The sequence below is a fragment of the Pyxicephalus adspersus genome, chromosome 3, assembly GCF_032062135.1.
Source record: "Pyxicephalus adspersus chromosome 3, UCB_Pads_2.0, whole genome shotgun sequence".
Taxonomy (NCBI): domain Eukaryota; kingdom Metazoa; phylum Chordata; class Amphibia; order Anura; family Pyxicephalidae; genus Pyxicephalus; species Pyxicephalus adspersus.
This window is the reverse complement of record NC_092860.1, coordinates 71,034,674-71,055,262: the sequence shown is the minus strand read 5'-3', so window position 1 is coordinate 71,055,262 and position 20,589 is coordinate 71,034,674. Positions and strand designations below refer to the sequence as shown.

At 39.7% G+C, this 20,589-nt stretch overlaps 1 protein-coding gene across 2 annotated transcripts in view; it reads left to right on the top strand.

Annotated features, from left to right (window-relative positions):
• The window catches only part of PDE4C (phosphodiesterase 4C), a 254,317-nt gene that overhangs the window by 85,974 nt on the left and 147,754 nt on the right, over positions 1-20,589 (top strand). The window contains exon 1 of one of the 2 annotated variants that reach the window (XM_072405137.1): positions 7,879-8,661. The exons of the other annotated variant lie outside the window; for it this stretch is intronic. Within the exon in view, the coding sequence (XP_072261238.1) occupies positions 8,435-8,661 (227 nt within the window). The 5' untranslated portion in view covers positions 7,879-8,434. Of the gene's footprint in view, positions 1-7,878; positions 8,662-20,589 lie in introns of those variants that run through there. 2 annotated transcript variants of the gene reach the window in all.

Here is a 20,589-nt window from a genome sequence, read left to right as displayed (position 1 = left end):
AAAAAAAAAAAACCGGGCCAGGCGCAGGACCCTCCCTAGAAGTCACAGGGCAAAAAGGTAACATATCAGATAAACAACATTATATGCATCGTAGGTAGAAAATGCAACCTGGTCTCAGCACTATCTAATAGAACCTGGGGACAACACATCCTGAGGATGACAGGTACCCTGCCTTACAAACAATAGGGGGTATGAGGTAGCAGTAAATCCTGAGATAGCTAGTACAAGGGCATGGAGTCTCACCCTTCAGGGAGAACCACCGAGTTTAGGGGTATACAAAAGCATCCCGGCAGGGACAGTACAGCAGGTACCTTTCTATATAAAGTAGGTGAAGGATGTGAGTTAGCATCAATTTTTGAAACCTCCAGGTTAGCTGTAAAGGACTTTCACTCATTTGTAAGGTCCAATACACAGAATAGTAAACCAAGATAAAACAATCTAAACAGCATGGGTAAAAAACCGCATTAATAATTTCCAGCATGTTAAATCAGTGGAAAACAAAATGACAAAACAACGCATAAGCCTATAGGGACAGCATGAGAATGTCAAAAACAGAGAATCCTATAGCAGACTAAGCCCCTGTCAGTATCGCCCACCGTCCGGCGGGGAGGGGGGCGGAGAAGAATGTTGGACCCTTCGTCTGTGCTTCTTAGGTCTGACCTCCTGCCATTCCGAGGAAGAGGAGGGTAAGGGGTGATCAATCTCCCATCCTGGAAGCTTCGGCACAGTAATCCCAAGGTCTCTACAAAAGGAAAGTAGATCTTCTGGGTAACGTAACACCGCTGAAATACCATCCCTGCGTGCTGTTAGGCTGAACGGAAAGCCCCATCTATAGGGGATACTATGATCCCGTAGAATGGTAAGAAGTGGTTGCAGGAGGCGCCGTTGTTGTAGGGTGTGCCAGGATAGGTCCTGGAATAGCTGTAGGGGAGCTCCATCAAACTCCAGATTACGCATATTTCTCGCAGCCGCCATAATCTCATCCTTGAGGGCTGTATCCGTGAGATGGCAAAGAACATCCCGTGGCCTTGCGGCCGAGGCTGGTTGCCTCGAAGCCCGGAATGCCTGAGAGATGTTGATAACATGTGAAGAAGGGCGCCCCAAAAGGCGGTTGAAAAAAGCTTGCAGCACCAGCTTCAAATCTGAGTCGCGGGTGGCCTCCGGTAAACCACGGACCCTAATGTTGTTTCTGCGAGTCTTAATGTCCATATCTTCCAGCTGGCGGTAGAGATCTCTGATTTTTAAGTGGTGGTCCTTCGATTTGTGGGTTAAAGCCTCTATATCACCCTTGGCCTGATGTAAATTCTCATCAAGATCTCCCACTCTCCCAGCTAAGGATTGGAAATCTGCACGTAGGGCCCCAATTTCAGAACGTAGGGTAGACTGAACTTCTGTAATAAGCTGCTGAAAATCTGCTTTAGTGGGTAACATTTGTAGATGTTGCTGCCATGAAGGGCCGACAGTAGGAGTACTAGATCCAGGGCCTGGAGCGCTAGGACATAAAGGGCCCCCAGCCCCATGATGTGCTGTAGTAGGCCTTCCTGAGGGGGGGCAGGGTGCACTGGACAGAGGGCCCAAAGGTGGAAAGGCCTCCCTGTGCAACTCAGGGGGTCCTGGGACCTGGGGACCAGGAGAATCTCCTGTCACTTCACCCCAAGGAGAAGACACAGCCGCAGGGCAGAATATAGCTGGAACCGTATCGTCCAAGGAGGCATAAGGGCCTTCAGGAGAGCAGGATATCCCCCCTGAAACTCACCCCTGCTTGTAGTGCAGCCTCCGGTGGATCACCTCCTCTGCTCCTGGAAGCCTGTGTATAGGAGCGGGGACCAGAGAGGACAGGAGAGCGGGCGGCTGCAGCAGATTTCCGGCGCCGCGTGTCCACGCTCCCTGCGCTCCACGTGGAGTGTGGGGAAGCAGGAGCCGGCGCCATCTTAGGATCCCTGGGAGCCACTGAGTTGTCACTCGCAAAAGCCCTAATCGAGGGCTGGGAGGAGGAAGAATGCTGAGTAGGTGTATGGGGGAGCTTCACCCCCATGCCCTGCTTTGATTTTCCCATGCTGTCAGGTAAATTGTGCCCTGTATGCAATGAATAGCCGCCGGTGCCGTCAGAGCCAGGCTAACATGCGGCCATCTCCGGAGATCGCCAGGCCACGCCCCCTTAATGCATCTGTTTAAAGACACATCTTGATGCTTGTTTGTATATGCTCCTGATTTTTTAAAAAACTTGGGCCAACTTTGGGCCAAGAATCCTTTTTAAACCTTGTGGTGTTTATTGTAGAATTACTATTTCCTAAATATCTGGACATGGCATGCAGTAAAATTCTGAAAAATGTAATTTTATTACTTCTAGAAACCCATAGTACCCATGATATCTTTATTGTGATCGTGTTGTGATTGTGATGCAGTGTACTGCTTTAAACTTGTTCCAAATATACTTGAATGCTTTTTTGCTGTTTTTGTATTATTATCATTAATTAATATTATTATTTATTATCAATAAACAGGTTTTTTATAGAGCCAACATATTACGCAGCGCTGTACATTAAATAGGGGTTGCATTTGACAGACGAATACAGACAGTGACACAGGAGGAGAGGACCCTGCCCGGGGGTGCTTACAATCTAGGAGGTGGGGGTAGTATCACACAAAAGGAGGGGAGATATATAGTGGTGGGAAGTAGTGACGGTTTCAAAAGACAGATGGGTAGGCAAATTTGAAAAAATGGGAGTAAGAGCAAGCCAATTAGGATGGGGAACACCATTCCAGAGAGTTGGGGCAGCTCTAGAAAAGTCTTGGAGCCGTGCTTGTGATGAGGTTATGAGTGAGGAAGTCAGTAGTAGGACATTAAAGGTGTAAAGAGAACGACTAGGGCAGTATTTTTTTACCAGGTCAGAAAGGTAAGTAGGACAAGAACTGTGGAGGTATTTGAAGGCAAAGCACAGAAGCTTGAATTTGACTTCAAGGTGAAATGGAAGCCAATGAAGTAAACTACAAAGGGATGCAGCAGAAGAAGAGCGGAGGGAAGGATGGATGAGTCTGGCTGCAGCATTCATAATAGATTGTAGAAGAGAGAGACAGGCTAGTGAAATACCAGAGAGGAGGATGTTACACTAGTTCAGACGAGAAATGATAAGAGCGTGTACAAGGTGTTTGGTGGTCTCAGGGGACAGGTAGGGGAGGATTTTGTATTTGTTGCGTAGGTGAAAGTGACAGGACCTGGAAATGTTCTGAATATGGGGCGTAAATGAGAGGCCAGAATCAAAGGTGATGCCAACGTGCCTGAGGGGAGGGATGAATAACATTGTTTTTAACAGTTAGGAATATACAGCATGAAACCTTATCCAGGACTGAGGAAGACAAATCAGGGCTGGACAGGTGGATTTGAGTGTCATCAGCATACAGATGGTACTGTAAGCCAAAGGAGGCAATGAGACTACCGAGAGAGGAGGTGTACAGAGAAAAGAGAACCGGTCCAAGGACTGACCCTTGGGTAACACTAACAGGGAGGAGAGTAGCAAAGGAGGAATTACCATTGAAAAAAATAAAAGGAGCGGTCAGACAGACAGAAGCAAACCAAGAGAGAGCAATGTCACTGATACCAAGGAAGGGCATGATGTGTATTAGAAGGGGGTGATCAACAGTGTCAAAAGCAAGGGAAAGATCATGAAGAAGGAGGAGGGAAAAGTTGCCTTAAGACTTAGCTCCGATGAGGTAATTGTCCACTTTAGTAAGGGCTGTTTTGGTGAAATGGGCAGCTCGAAAGCCAGACTGGAGAGGGTTAAGGAGAGTTGGCGCTCTGATAATCGGTGAGTCTTTTGTAGAGAAGGTGCTCAAGAAGTTTGGAAACATATGGCAGAAGGGAGATAGGATGGTAGCACGAAGGTAGGGAGGGGTTCAGTGAGGGTTTTTCTTCAGGATAGGGAGAATAATGGCATGTTTAAAAGTGAAAGGGGTAGATACCAGTAGAAAGGGAGAGGTTGAATAGTTTGGTTAGGGTGGGGGCCACGGTGGAGGAATGGGCATGGGGTAGATCAGAGGGAATTGGGTCAAGCAGACAGGTAGTAGATGGAGATGATGAGAGAAGAGAGGAGACTTCATCCACAGTAACGGGGCTGACGATGTCAATGATGATTTTACAGGTGGAAGGGGTGGATATGGCTGTCGTGGCCCAGTGAGCAGAGACATCATGTCTGATTTTGTCAATTTCATCTCTAAAGTAGGTGGCAATGTCCTGGGCAGAGAAGGTTGTTGTCGGGGAAGCAGGTGTGGGGTTTAGGAGGAGCAAATGACAGCAGATAAATAATTTTACTTGGTGAGTTCAGTGTTGTAGTCTGGCTTTGTAGTCCGTGAATTCAGCTCTGAGACTAGAATTCGCTCAGCTGCACGAATAGTCTTTTGTAGATGTTTGATGTGATTTTTGTGCCAGGGTCCAGGGTTAGCAGGATGGGGGTTGCGGAAAGTGGCAGGGGCAACTTTATTTAGAGCCAGAGAAAGGGTGTGGTTGAACTAAGTGTCAGCTTTATCCGGAGATGTAATTTTAGAGAGAGTGAGGGTAAGGGACGTAAGGAAGTTTGAGAATAGGTTGTGGTCAAGTTTATGGATATCTCTCTGCCATTGACCAGGTATGTGGCAAAGAGGGCAAGAGTTCGATAAGTTAAGGTGATAAAGTTGTGATCAGAAAGAGGAAATGGTGAGTTGTCAAGGAGGGTGAGGTTGCAGAGTTTAGAAATACCAGGTCTAAAGTGTGTCCGGTGATGTGTGTGCGGCTGTGTATGTTCTGTGTGAGCCCAAAAGAGTGAGCAGTAATGAAGAGCAGTTTGGCTGAGGAAGGATGGTTGGGCGCATCCACTGCAACATTAAAGTCACCGAGGATGAGGGTGGGCAGGTCAGGGGAATAAATGTGTGGGAACAAAGAGGCAAAGTTATCCAAAAATTGTGATACTGGGCCGGGGGGGGGGGGGGGGCAGTAGACAACAGCAACAATGGCGGAAGAGACAGACAGAGTGGACTTTAAAAGAGGTGAAAGTGAGAGAGGGCGGGGTAGGAAGGACTCTGTATGTACAGTTAGGTGAGAGAATGAGACCCACACCACCACATACTCTGTTGCCAGGTCTAGGGGTATGTGTAAAGAACAGGCCTCCATAGGGGAGAGCAGCTGCAGAGTCTGAGAAGAAGAGCCAAGTTTCAGTTAGAGCCAGGAATTTTAAAGATTTAGAGAGGAGAAGGTTGTGTTTATTGCCAACAGATCTGGCATTCCATAGACTGCCAGAGAAAGGGAGTAAGAACTTACAGGTAGGGTGAATTGGGATGAGGTTAAGAGGAGGGAGTATCTTGCTGAAAGTGTAAGGAAGAGAGAGACTTTGGGGGGGACCAGGGTTGGATGAGATGTCACCAGAAAGTAGCAATAGAGAAAAAAGGTGCAGGAGCACAGACAGAGAAAGCAAGAGAGTGAAGGAGACGAGAGACAAAGAATTATCAGACTGGGGAGAAGAGGGAATAGAGCCAGTGCAGGGTGAATAATACATTTTTACACATAATTGAGAACCATTTGAGTACAATAAATATTGTGGCAAACAGTCCATGAGAGAAGGACTTGTAATGTGGGTTGTAGTGAGGCTTATAAACTTGTTAAGTTCCAGAAGTTGGATATGATGAGTCAGTCACAGAGATTGCTTGGTGAAATAGCAGTTCAGAATGTCAGCAGTAGAGATTGTGTTGGAGTCCAGGTGGATGAATCAGTCCAAAGACAAGGGATGGGAGTTGCAGAGTTTAAATGTATGTCCAATTCTGTTCCAATTCCTGCTTCAAGTCCCTGGATTAATTCACATTGCACTTATATTTGACACTTGAAATTTGGGTACATGACCAGGGTCCCCACGTGGCCTTGCCTGTTGTTTAAATAGAAGTGCTTTTGGCCCTGAATATAGATGGACTGATGGGAGTAACAAGGAATTTGGGATATCAGTTGAACCTGGATGGGGAGGGGTTAGCAGGGCAATAAATATCAATGTGCACTCAGCTGGAACAAAGGAATAGTGAACAGATAAATATCTGGGGAGATTTAAGTTGGTACAAAAAATTAATCTACAATGCAAGACGTACCATACACAATCAGATGAAGATTGTAGGGGAAACAATTGGATACACAGGGATAAATTTTGGCAGGCAGAATGGGAAACGTAGGAGAGATAAATGCAGATTAGTTGCAGGCAGATGAAGAAGGTGATTTCATCAGTCATGTGAATTCATCATTCATGTTAGTAGAAGAGGATGATGATGTTGATGTTATTCCCTGGATTAATTCCCATTGCAATTATAATTTGGCACTTGATATTTGGTCATGTGACCAGGGTCCCCACATGAACTTACCTGTTCTTTAAAAAGAAATGCTTTGGGCCCTGAATATGGATGGACTACTTTTTATTAAAGTAGAACTGTCTGCTCCTGAATCCGTTACTTAACCCCTTGTCTTCAGTTCATTTTTTTTTCATAGTGTATAGAAAAGCATTAACAAAAATTACTGTTTGCTACCTAAACTATTATTTTGCTCTAAACTTTTAATCCAGCTTCAAATGCTAGTGAAAATGTCAGTAAGGTTAATTGTTGTTTATGTGAATTAAATAACAATGGTTGACATAACTAGGAAAGCTCAGGTATATAAGTGCCTTCAGGAAGTCCTTTATTACAAAATACTTTGAAAGACCCCAACTTTATGGCACTTAATACATGGCATATATGGCCTCTTGAACTCCAAGATGATATCCCCAGTTTTCTATATAGGTTATTGAGGCTCCTACTTTGCGGGGCAGTTCTGCAACTTAGGAAGATGACAGCTGTTCTTTTAGTAGTGGTTGGGAGCCCATGGGGAAAGGTTTGTGCAGAGATATTGCCCCTGATTCATCAATAAAATCCGCGCTCGCTGGAAGCGCGAAAGTACGCGCGGCCATCGATCGCGGTTTACCGCGGTCTGGACTCGAGTGTGTGCGTACACTCGCCTCACTGCCAGCCGGATTCCTGCCTTCACAATAATAAGCAATAGGGAGCGCGAATCTGCCAAGTGTGCGCGCTTGTTACTTTATTGAAAAAAAAAAAAAAAAGTTGTTCGATGTCATTGATTGCCAAAAACCAAGAAGTTGTATTATAATTAGTACTAATTCTGGAAATCGCAGGTGGATCAATACATTTTGCAATGGTTTACTATTATTATCAATATTAACAAAAGTATTTACTTAAAATGATTACCTATTTAAAATTCGTTGTCAATGTGCAGCAGAGGCCTTATCTTAGAGAACTGCTGTAAAGATGTGCTACTTGGCATCTGCCCTACAGTCTGTTTTGTTCTCATGAGAGAGAGAAAAGATCGGAGAATGAACTGAAAGTGCCCTACTATTCATTAAACTAGTAGTCCTTCATTTATTGACCCAGCATGGCGCATCAGAAAATGACATCATGGTACACCTGTACAGACATTCTGGTCTTGGGTGATACAATTAGCATCTATATGCACATACAAGCTAGAGATTCAAACTGATAAATTACTTGCCCTAGATCTCTTGATCCAGGGTTGTTTGTGCAGGACATGTATTACCTGAATGATCAGACAATAGTAAGCTGGTATGATGGTAGGTAATGGGTATGAAAAATGTAGTACAAACATTATAAATATACACTGATGTGTGCAGCAGCTGCTGTTAATAACTGTCTGGCTATGGCAATGCATTTTTTGCTTTCAGTCTGTTAGAGTGTCTTTTGAATGTCAGCTACACTCTCCCTGGCTTGGATTCAGTGACACTTCTGTGTGGAGATAGCTTGATAACAGCTCTGCTATATATGTCAAGTATGTCTCAGGCTTTTGTAAAGGGTACTTAGAGACCAAGAGTAGTCTTGTTCCAGAAAAATGATCAGAAAATAACATCTTCCTGATTACATTGCAAAAAATGAATTTGTCTTAGTATTACTCCACATTTGTGGTATTGGAAACATGTCTGTGCAGAGCTTAGGATGCTGCTAGCAGTCAGTCATGTTCTCTTCTGTTATTTTGGCCAATTTGGGGTTTTCAAATCTCACATTTAGAAACTCGGCTTTAACACCCCTCCCTGTAGGGGAAATTGTGATTAATTTTCTGTGCCGAGGTAATTTATTTTCACTCGTGGCTGTGTGTGCAGAGAGGGGCTTCGATCTGATGAGGAGTGTTTTTTTGCTGTGATTCCCAAGTGCCATGATCCCTATGGCACAGCTTCAGTCTTGCAAATGAATAGCTGGGAGTGTCAGGCAAAATACCACCTCCCTCTGCCACCAGCAATACCTGATCACCAAGCTGCCTAGAAAGTTGTCATTGCCTGTGTCTGCACTGCTGGAAACAGGCTGCTCACTCACATGCACCTCTATGGACGTGTTCTCCACTCTGTTAGAATAGGCAAGTGAGAGGCAGCAAATGATGGAGCTGATGAGCCCTGAGTCTGTGAAATGTACAACTCTGAGCAGAGAGGGAGCAGGCACTGCCAAACCCCCCAAACACCTATGGAGGCAGCCCCGGACCCACATCAGGATAAAGCAGAGGTATCATTCAGATACCGACAAGTATTTATATTACAAGGAAAACAAACACCGACCCGGCTTAAAGAAACCAAGGATGTCCTGGCCATCCTCCTTCCACAGACAGTAAGGAACTCTTCTGTTTTGTTTTGTGTTCTTGCTTGTTGGTAGTATGACTAGTGTAATACTGCTACTCATTTTACAGGTAAACCTGTATTTGTGTACTCCCTGGTCATGCACTCTGCCCTCTCTATGCAAGGCACATGGTATGTGTATTCTGCCCAGTGCTTCATACCTAAAAAGTAATACTTTACACTGCTATGGATACAAAGTAACAACCACAGCTCCTTCTGATGCCTGTATACTAACCCTTGCTAAAGCAGAGGTTTCCTAATGTGTACATGACTAATGGCTCATTGATATTTGTGGATGGTTATCCCTTTGTTAGGTAGCAGCTCACTGGGAGCTGCTAAAGGTTAGTCTGTTCATGACAAGCATCTTGCTTGTATCTGGATATGATTAATACCTTCATGACTAGAAGCTTTTTGGTGGCTCCTTGTATTAAACTTGTTCATTTTAATATCTGTATTTTAACCCATTAAATTAGTACCAGGTATTATTGTTCTTTTTAGTGTCTCCCGCTTCAACTTTTAAGCTTTCCACAACCCTGGGCAGCCATTACATTAGGTGAATGTTGTATTTCACCCTTAATATAGCTTTCCTTCTGCGGAACTATGCAACAACTCCCCAACATCCCCTAATTCCAACTGCATTCCACCAACATTGATCCAGTTTATTACAAGGAAGTCAAAGTCATTTCTACAGTGGCAAACTTATTGCCAGCTCCCTAACAAGCCACAATACTGCCTCAAAAAATGACAACATATACCCGGTTATATACCCGGTATATGTTATACCCGGTTAACATATGTTCGGTCCTGCTAAAATGAATGCATAAAAATCCACTAAAGAGATAGGTAATTGTAGTGAAAAAAAAAGGTTTACAATTACCAAGGAAAACACCTGTGCACACAGAACCTGGTATGCTCACTTCCCTTTAAAAATTTATGTTGCAGCATTTACCAATAATTACAGACTATAAAAATTTGGGAGGAGGTGTAGAGGGCTAACTTGAGTACTTTTGTAAAACAAGCTTTTGCTGACCTCTGTGGTTGAAAGCACAGTGGAACAATTGACATTCCAAGTTCACACCAAATACAGTAAAGTCCAAGCCAACTCTGGTTTGCTCTTTTAGCATTAATGTCATTTTTCAGCCTTCTAATCTTCTGTGCGGGGGTAAAAGTGTAGGATGAGCTGCTGAAATAGAACCACTCTAGTGGTTCTATTTGAAGATTTAGGGTGAATCGCTCCACTATGTTTGTAGCTACTACTCTTTCTATCTCTCTCTCTATCACATCAAAAGTACAATTTTATCTTACATTATTTCCATGTATGTGACTGACCAAGTAAAGGGTACAATGTGTAAAAAGTTGAAGCTATATTTGGAGTTTGAGACTGCCCAGAAGGCTGGAGCAACTATTCATGAATTGTATTAGAATTTTTTTTGTTCTTTATTTTTGTATGTATGACCATATTTGAATGTATGAACTTGTATATATCGTATTTTTACCATACATCCATTGCCCATCACATCACACTATTTTCACATTTGACACATACACACATACATCCACTCAAAATTATGAATTGTTACTAAATTGCTGCTGTAACTTTTTATGAAGAGTCAAAGCCAAGACAAAGTTTCTGGTGCTGAAAAAAAAGGTGAAAGTTCAAGAGTAGTCATTACAACCTCCAGACCTCAACAACGTTTAGCCACTTTGGAGAAAAGCTTAAAATGCAGGGTATGTTAGGATCCTAGGGCTTTTTGCCAAGGAGAATGAACAGCTTTACCACATGCAAAAAAGTGCTTCATTCACATTGACAAAAGACACCAAGCTGTCATTAATGCTATTGATTGTGTTTTAATTGCATTATTCTGTGTTGCCCTATAATTTAATTTAAATCAAACTTCAAAAAGTGAAAAAAAAAAACCTCTTTGGTCTAATCACTTTTGTTTTCTAGAAACATGGTCAACAAATAAATTGAGATGATGGATATGATCTAAAAAGCAAATGTGATCAACAGTTGGATTTTAAATATTAGTAGGGACCCCAGTAAACAAAAAAACAAGCCAATGCAACTTTAAGGTATTACAACTATGTAATGTGAGTGTATTAACTTGTTATAAATATTTTACAAAATTACCTTGTCCCTAAACATTAATACTCTTGATTTTTCAAATTTGAATGATTTAAAACATTACATTTCAACAAATGTTGCTGATTGATTTGAGACACAAACCTACTGTCAAACTTAGCCTTAGGAAATATAGCTACATTCATATTCAAATGATTACCTCTGGCTATTAAAATATATTTTACCAATTATACTTAAACTTTGAGTCATAGAAAAATAACAACAATGTTGGTGACAATTCTACATTTAAGAGGCTTTGCTGTTATAAAAAATAAAAATAAAAAATAAATCTTTGAAGTCAAAACTTTACACTTTACAGTAGCATCCAACTTTTTCATTTCAAAATCAATAGTTCAACCTAGACAAAATGTTGCTGTTCAACTCTGAAATGTTTTCAGAGTTCAGCAAGAGCTGTTTTTTCCTTAGATGGTATTAATTCATCTTTTCTATGTACCTGTGTGCCTGTACAGACATTGCTTACTGCTGTTCTCTCTCTTCTATATAATACCATATACATTTTCTCCTAAACTTTTGCTTTTGGTACTTTATTATTATGGTTGGGAGTTTTTTCAGACATCTACCTAATTGTGCGTCCTATGTAAAATTGAAATATTTATTACAATATCACCCAGATATTATTTTACAAAGCGCAGTGAATGATCATCCAAAAAAATTGATAATTCATGCAAAATGTTACCACCAGTGTCCTAATATTTATGGATCAATTTGTTTTTATTGAGAAAAGGCAAAAAGCAAGAAAACATAAAGTTTGGACAACAATAAAGATTCATACAAAAGTGCAAAGCGTTTCAAGTATAAACAACAGGGTAAATATCCGGGTAGCATTGGTATTGAATGTAACCATATGGGTAAGACATAACGAAAAAAAGAAACCCGTAACAGACTGTCTTAATATTTCATCAGTCAGTGGTACTGACTGTCAATGATAGCATATTTTACGTATAGACTGACAACATGACCTGACATGTTTTAAAGCTTACATCTTTGTTATCTTAAGTTAGCTGGAGAAGCATATTGCTTAAACTTCAACTTCCTTCAAGGGGATAATTCATATTACTGAACAGATTGCATACTTTTAGTAAATCAACCTCCTTGCATTCAATTTATTTCACATTCATAAAAATGACTTTTTGCTTTCTTTTCAAGACGTATGATGTGTGTAAAATAACCTCTGATTCTTTTAATAAACGACCTAAAATAGTAAATCCATAATATGTTGCATAGTACTGTACTGTATATAAAAGCATTCAGAGTTGTCTTGATGACATCTCTTCACATAAGGAACGCCTTGAGATATACATAAGGGAACTGTTTAAGCTGCCAGCCATTTTGTTTTTTAGCATCCTGCCAGAGAGCCTTGTCTGGCATTTGATTTCAACTTAAACAGCAGCACACTGTCAAAACACACCTCCTATCAATTCAAGTTTTTATAAACACAAAAAAATAGAGCTAGAATCAGTTACTGGGATCTAATATACGCTTCAAAATGGTAATGTACAGCACTGCGTAATATGTTGGTGCTATATAAATAATATTAATAACAGTGGGGAACAATTTTGAACAAATGGTATGCTGATTCTTGCTGAAAAGGTATGCTGATTCTGAAAGTGCAGTTAGTTTTCTTCTATCACGTCAGTTTTTTTCTCTACTGCTTAATTTAATGTGATTACTGTAGCGTGGATTTGTATAGGCTATTTAGTTACACGCAAGACACTGTGGTCAGAGGTTGTGCGCTTAGTGAATAAGCAAAATTTATTTTTCTACTTACACACATAATTCCTTTCTTTCAGATCATGTCTGGCTCTGCTGTTTCTCATTGTAAGTGCCTAAACAACCCTTATTCATTTTGGTATATCTGTGACAGTTTCACCATTCCCAGTCAAAGGGTGAACATCAGCACATTTGTAGAGCAAGCCTATTTGGCATATTTCAAAGTTAAACTTGGTGATCAAGATAAGTCTTGGGTCCTCATAAGGTGTGCAAACAGTGTGTTGAGGGTTTACGGATGTAGACAGAGGGAACACGTAATAAGATGCCATTTGGTATACCTATGGTTTGGCGAGAGCCAGGAGATCATTTCAGTGACTGTTACTTTTGTATTGTTGAAAACTTTAGCATATAACAAGAAAAATAAATGTAACATAGAGTATTTTAGTCCAGCGGTCGTCAATCGGTGGTCCGGAAGAAAATTTTGAAGATCTGCGGCTCTGCCCGAGCGGGATCAGGAGAAGGACCCGCCTGGGAGGACGCACCGGCCACGTTCCCCTTGCAGTTCCCTGGCTCGGAAGTGGGCGGGCTGTGTCCCTGAACATAACCCGCCCACTCTCCCATCACAGGCTTCGATCAGCGATGGGAGAGTGGGCGGGGTTATGTAATAATGACTTCACTCTGGGAGAGGGTTCTCCCTCTTTGAGTGACACCCGACTCCCCACGCACGCGCGGTCAGTTGCCGGTGATTTTAGTGGTCCACGGAACCGAAAAGGTTGACAACCACTGTTCTAGTCTACTATCGGCTATACGTCCAGTGGCTCATTCAGATGAAATCCCAGTGCAGGTTTTCATTACACTGCCCTCTCTTGAAGAACATATTTATGGTGATGAACTAGGTGAAAACAATGATGAAGAGTTTGAAATTGAAGAGGACTCTGTTCGTAAGGGATTTGATCAGCATGAGTGATGATTTGGGACTATTGAAGAAGGCCTCAGAACTCCTAACATCAAGACTACATGAGAAAAACTTACTTGAAAAAGAAACAAAGATATCGTACTTTCGAACCAGAGAAATTAGATTTCTGCAGTACTTTAGAACTGACAGTGGCTTTGTGTGTTGCCATAACATACCTGGTTTAATGGAGGAATTGGGAATTCCAATCTATAACTCAACTAAATGGTGACTATTCATCGATAGCTCAAAGCGGAGCTTAAAATGTGTCCTCCTTCACAATGGCAATATATTTGGGTCAGTCTCAATTGGCCATTCACTTTCTCTTTGTGAAGAATATGCAGACATAAAGAGAGTCATTCAGTTGTTGCAATATCACCAACACAATTGGGTCATCTGTGTTGACCTTAAAATGGTATGCTTCCTTCTTGGTCAGAAACGCGGATACACCAAGTATCCCTGTTATCTGTGCATGTGGGACAGCAGAGCTTGTGAGAGGCATTGGGTGGAAAGGAATTAGACTCCAAGATCTGCCCTAAAATCAGGTGATCCAAACATTCTACATGAGCCACTTGTTGATAGAAAGAATATTCTTTTCCCGCCTCTGCACATGAAACTGGGTCTGATAAAGCAGTTCGTTAAAGCTTTGCCAACTGAAGGAGATTGTTTCAAGTACCTCATTTTGGCATTTCCTGGCCTGAAATTTGAAAAAAAAAAAGGCCGGTGTGTTTAATGGTCCACAGGTTCAGCAGCTCATCAAAGAAGAACATTTCATCAGGACAATGTCAGAAGTCAAAAAGAATGCTTGGTTATCATTCAAAGCCATTGTCAAGAAATATTGAACCGGTCTGTTATCCCCACATTTACCACTACTGTCAAAACAATGCAATCCCCTTTTTCTACCAGGGTTGGACTCAGGGCCTTTCAATGGTGGGTAGATAATGGTTTCAGTACAATTCATTCCCTACTGGGAAAAACAGGTGTCTTGGGTTAGGAAACCATTAATGGTATCCATCCTGCCCCCCAGCTCTTCAGGTATATCCAGCTGAAGCATTGGATCTCGTCCCTAAAAAAAGTGAAATTTCTAAATTGTCGGTTCTGAAACATTTCTGTCTTAGATCACCATTGACCCCGAAATTGACTTCTGTTTTATACACCAAACTAAACACAGTCACACTCAGTCAAATCCACTCATACAAGGTGCAATGGAAAAAAGTTTTGAAGGGTAACAAAATGGATACTGAACTGTTCAATATGTGGGCTAAAGTAATGACTTCTTCACCGAATGTCACCACAATGGAGTCACTATTTAAAATAATGATGAGTTGGTACATGGTCCCAGCCAGGTTGAAACATTTTTCTTCGCATCATACCAGTCTCTGTTTCAGCGGTTGTGGGGAACTAGGCCCTGAACTGCATGTATGGTGGACATGGCCATTTAAAATTCGATTTTGGGGAAGAGTATTCAAACTCCTAAGCACAGTATTCCAGAAAACTATTACCAGAGATCCCTGGCTAGCACTGCTCCACTTTAAACCTTCAACCTTAACAAATGTCCAGTTTAAATTGTGTTCTTTTTTTACTTTTAGCGGCAAAACAAACTATAGCCCAACACTTGAAAAATCAACTAGTACCATACCATGAGGTGGTATTACAGGTCGACAGTACATTTAATAATGAAAAATGATCTAGTACACTAACAGATTCATATGACAAGTTTATTAAAATATGGGAACCCTGGCACCAGTTTTCTTTATCTAATATGACCATGTCTTCCTTAGTAAATCCATGGTAAACGACATTCAGATGGACCATGTTATCCCTATAGAAACCGTTGCTGAAAAAAGTTTCAGTGGACCGAGCCCATTTTCCCAATATCCCCTTCCCCCTATTTTCCCTCTGTTATTGTTTCCCGTCTTGTTTTCCCATTGCTGTGACTAATGTCCCATTGCTTGTGCTAATACCAGCTGTTATTTTTACGTTTACCACCTTTTAAGCCTTGAATATCTGTTTTGTATTAACTGTTTTCAGTTGGTAAACAACCAGGTATTACAGAGATTAATGATGTTACTTAAGATTATAGCGTTGCTATACTACTGACTGTATTGTTATTTATATATTCTGTAAAAAGGACATGTTTCTATATTTTTATTGTTTATTATGTATTTTGTCCATACTTCTTCTTTAAAACTTTAAATAAAACATTGAAACCAAAGCCATTGTCAAGGACTTTCTTGGAAACACACGGGCAAATAATTACACAGAAATTGTCCAGAAACTCTTGGAGAACTACAAAATGCTTGGTTGCAATATGAGCATCAAGATGCATTTTCTGCATAGCCATCTTTCTAACTTCCCAGAAAACCTTGGTGCAGTCAGTGATGAGCAAGGTGAACAGTTCCACCAAGATTTGAAGGTCATGGAAGGATGGTATCAGGGTAGATGGGATGTACATATGATGGCTGACTATTGTTGTAGCATCTGGCGGGATTGTCCTAACACTGAACACTCCAGGAAAAGCTGTAAGTGTAAATTATTACCTTAACCACTTACCCGAATAATTTTCAAATGTTTTACTGTAAAAAAAATATCATAGAGTAACAATAAATCCTTTGGATGACCAAAAGAAATTTAAATAAACAGTACATTCAAGTTATTTAATTTTTTCCCATTGTATGTAAAATGTGTATGTTTTTTGACAAAAATGGAGGGTACCCTGTATGGTAAAAACTGGATGTGATAGGAATAAAATTGGGTCATTTCTGGATTCACCACCCAAAAATTAGTAAAAAAAAAGTGAAAGATCTAACTCAACAAAAATGCATTCCCCCAGTGTAATGTAATTTCAAAACCTATTTAAGTTTATTTAAATGTACATTTTTTATTAAAGGAATACCTAGTAATCCTGCTGTAAAGTACATTGTTTAGGCACATTCTTTTATAGGCTGATAATTTTCTTCCTTTGTTGCCCCAGGTGAAGAATATGGGCGACCTTACTGACACACATCAACTTTAATGTTTGTAAGAAATGCATAACATAAAATCGTTTTACCTACTTAACTACCTATAAATACAAAAGTGCATAACTAGTGATTCAGTATTTCTGCTGTAATTTACATATTTTAAGGTAGAGTATCCTTAAAAAGTTACACATGTGCACTTTATTAATAAATTTACCTTAATATTGAGAACCTCACTTTATTATACATATTTATGAGAGAAAAAAATGTACACATGGAAATTGATGAAATTTGAACAGGTGAACATGAATATACAAGATGCATATTTGTTTTCTTGAATTAACTGCATGTCTTTTTACAATATTTGAATGGGATTCAAATTAAGGCTTTGACTAAGCCAGTGTTTGACCTTTCATTTCATAGCTGACTCATTGACTGCTAGCTGCCTAGATCATTAGCAGCATGGCAAACCCAAATATTAAAATTTACACCAAAATGAGTTCCCCAGCAAAAACTTGGATACCCCCTTCCCGGGAGGAACAAAACATGGCCTGACTACCATGCAGTCAAAATTATCGGATACAGGAATTTGAAGTTCCTCGGCAGGATGACAAAATCTTATTTTTATTGTTTTCTTACTTCCATATGTCTTAACTGCACAAAACAGATGTATGTTTAATATTTATGTTTAATATTTGAAATGTACATGCATATACCACATTGTTTTTGTTGCAGTGAAATTATTGATTTCAAATAATTTAGAGATATTTTTAAATATCTTGCCTGACTTTTAGTGATTTACAGCCCTCTTTCCGAGAGTGAGCTCTTTATGTCTTGGCATGATGACAACACAGAGAAGACCAAACACACCTGCATACCCCCAAGGACATTGTAATCATAGGAAACAATCACACCCAATTCTAATGTTATGTATTGAATTATTGATGGTAAATCTGGGGGTTACTTTTTCAATATTGAAAATATGCAAATTTTGTTTATTTAGATGATGAAGTTAATACACCATGTTATTTTTATTGTCATTTGTTCAAGTACCATATTTTTCGCCGTATAAGACGCTCTGGAATATAAGACGCACCCAATTTTAAAGGAGGAAAATCTAGAAAAAAAGATTCTGAAAGATTATTTCCCTTCTGATCACTCATGTGCCATTCATACCGGTATTCCCATTCTGATCACTCATGTGCCATTCAAATTCCCTTTCTGATCACTCTGTACCTTTCAAATTCCCTTTCTGATCACTCTGTATATAATATATATATTTTTTAATTTATTAAATTTATTATTTTTACATGATTTTGTGTTTCAAACTTTATTATACTCATACTAATATATTATACTGTAAAATAAATTTTCATGAAAAACAATGTACCGCTTTTAGACATATAAAACCGTAAAGAAATGAACCGCTAGGGAGGTTAAAGGCAAGTGTGTTTTTTTTTTTTACTTTAGTTCTGCTTTAAGGCTGGATCATGAATTTGTCCGCATATGGATTTGGACTGATAGTCACATGTTAAAGCTGATTCTTTGCAGACATAAATACACTGTGATTATATTACTTCTAGATATGTGTTTAGTGAAACTGCTTGAAAATGTTTAGGGCAGATGTCCTGACAGGTAATTTTTTATTCAAGCAGCATGATAAATGTTTAGACCTGCATCCTAAGGAATATTAATAAATTATCAAATCTACAGCTGTTTATTTTTTGTCTTTGTGAATATTTAAAGTATCTCACCCCTTTCAAACACTGATTAAGTGGATTGTAAATCAGCACTGACTAACTAATTTATCCCTATTTAACGCATTTACCTTTTCTTAATTAACCTCCCTAGCGGTTCATTTCTTTCTGGTTTTATATGTCTAAAGCGGTACATTGTTTTTCATGAAAATTTATTTTACAGTATATTATAATAGTACGAGTCTAACAAAGTTTGAAACAGAGAACCATGTAAAAATAATAAGTTGAACAAATTAAAATATATATATATTTTTTAATTTTTTTTTTTTTAATTTTGAATAATTTAAAAAAAAATAAATATACTCATGCTATTTTAATATACTGAAAAATTAATGTTCTTGAAAACAATGTACTGCTTTTACACTTATAAATTCAATGTATTGCATTCAATACAGTTATTGTGTATTGAATGAAATACAAATTAATTTTGAATCTGGCGGATCTGGCAAGGCAGTATTTACTATTGCTTCCCATAGGTTAACCTACCTAGTAATAGTAATAGTACATATACATACATTGTACATAGGTACCTACTCGGGGTTACCGCTTTCAGCAACTTTTTTAGAATGTTAGAATGTATATATTTAGATATTAGAATGTTTCTCGCTGAAAATGAATGTCTAAGGCTGGAGTCTTTATTAATTCTTTATTTTTGATTGTAAGCAAAATAACTAAATACTGATTTAAAAAAAAAAAATCATTCTTTCAAGGTAAATACTTACCGTATTTTCCGGCGTACAAGACGACTTTTTAACCCCGAAAAATCTATGACAAAGTCAGGGGTCGTCTTGTACGCCGGGTACCAGTACTTACCCGCAGCGCCCGGAGTCCCCTCTCTGGTCTGGCGTCCCTGCGAGTCCTCCTGTGCCTCCTTCTGTCTTCCTGCTTTTCAGCTTACACGAGTCCTCCTGGGCAGGCTCGCGTTGCTTCACAGCAGGACTCGTGTAAGCTGAAAAGCAGGACAAGAGCCTGGATTGGCTCTCCAGTGGAGAGCCTGGATTGGCTCTTCAGTGGAGAGCCTGGATTGGCTCTTCACTGGAATACGCCCATCATTAAAGGAACGTGCCCATTCATTACTTAGAACTAGTAGTGTACAGTTCTTTCTGCCTCTCAGTTCTCACACAATAGTGAGATCTGACAGGCAGAAGGAACAGTACAATACTGGGCGTATTACACGACCCCCAAATGATTGGTTAGAGTGGGGGGTCGTCTTATATGCCCAGTCGCCTTATACACCGGAAAATACGGTAACTTATCAATTCCATAAAAATAACAACCTCTAACAAATCTCAAAGCAAGTAATCCTTGAATAACTACTAGTCTTTGAGTGAAAAGTGCTTATAAGATTTTATGATGTCCTATATATTTTATGATATAATGCCAATATTTATTTCTATGTAACTATTTTGTAGGCATTTGTTTTATAAGGTCTCTTTTTTTAAAGTGTAACTAAATCCAAAAATAAAAAATAAGCAACCAGACAGGTCCGTTACTGCAGAAAGGACCGGTGATGTCCATTCTGACCTTTAATTACCCTTATTTGCCTGCTCGCAATTTTTAAATACATCTATCATTCACTGTTTCATTTAATCTTTTTCCTTTTTCTCTTCTTTGTTCTGCAGCCACCAGGATAGGATAAAGTAACTTCAGCACAGGCAGTTGATTTAGTCCCAGCAGCTACAGAATGTGCTAGGTATCCTGGCTTCCTATTCTGAGCTGTGCTTGACAGAAGAGACAGCATTCCAGCAACTAAGAATGCTTATTGCAGAAAGGACATTGCCCGTGCCTTTCTGCAACAAGCCATGTTTGACCCAAATTTTGAATGTTCTGCTTTAATATTGTAAGTATTCCTGTTAAAAATCTGCTTTAACTTTATAAATGTCAACTACACATATTGCAAGGATTTTACTAAACTTTAGTTTTAAAGGTTGGAGGGACAATTCCTGACAGCCAAAAACATATTTGTGATGCATTGATAATACCTTTTGTCTTTGAATTAGTGTGCTGCATCCCTGTTCGTTTTGATTGTCATCCCAATGCAAGAACAATTTTGTGCACAATCTTCTTTTAAAAGATATTCATTTGATCTAGTATTTAAAAAATATGCTCCTGAATACACCAAGAGGGATCTTTTCTTTTTTTTGAAATTGTATTTTTATTGAAAAGTTTTTTAATAGGGTACAGAAGGGAAAAGGAAATACACAAAAGGGAAATAACAATCTTAAACCAGAACAAAACACATCCGAGTGTCAAGGATACAATAAACATTTCCCAGACATAGCACATAACATAAACATCTTAGGATGTGGAGGTGGTAGGAACAAAGAAAAGGTATTGTGACATTAGCAAACAAGAAAGGCGCCAAGTGGATCAGCCGGGCAAATTAGCATAATAACGA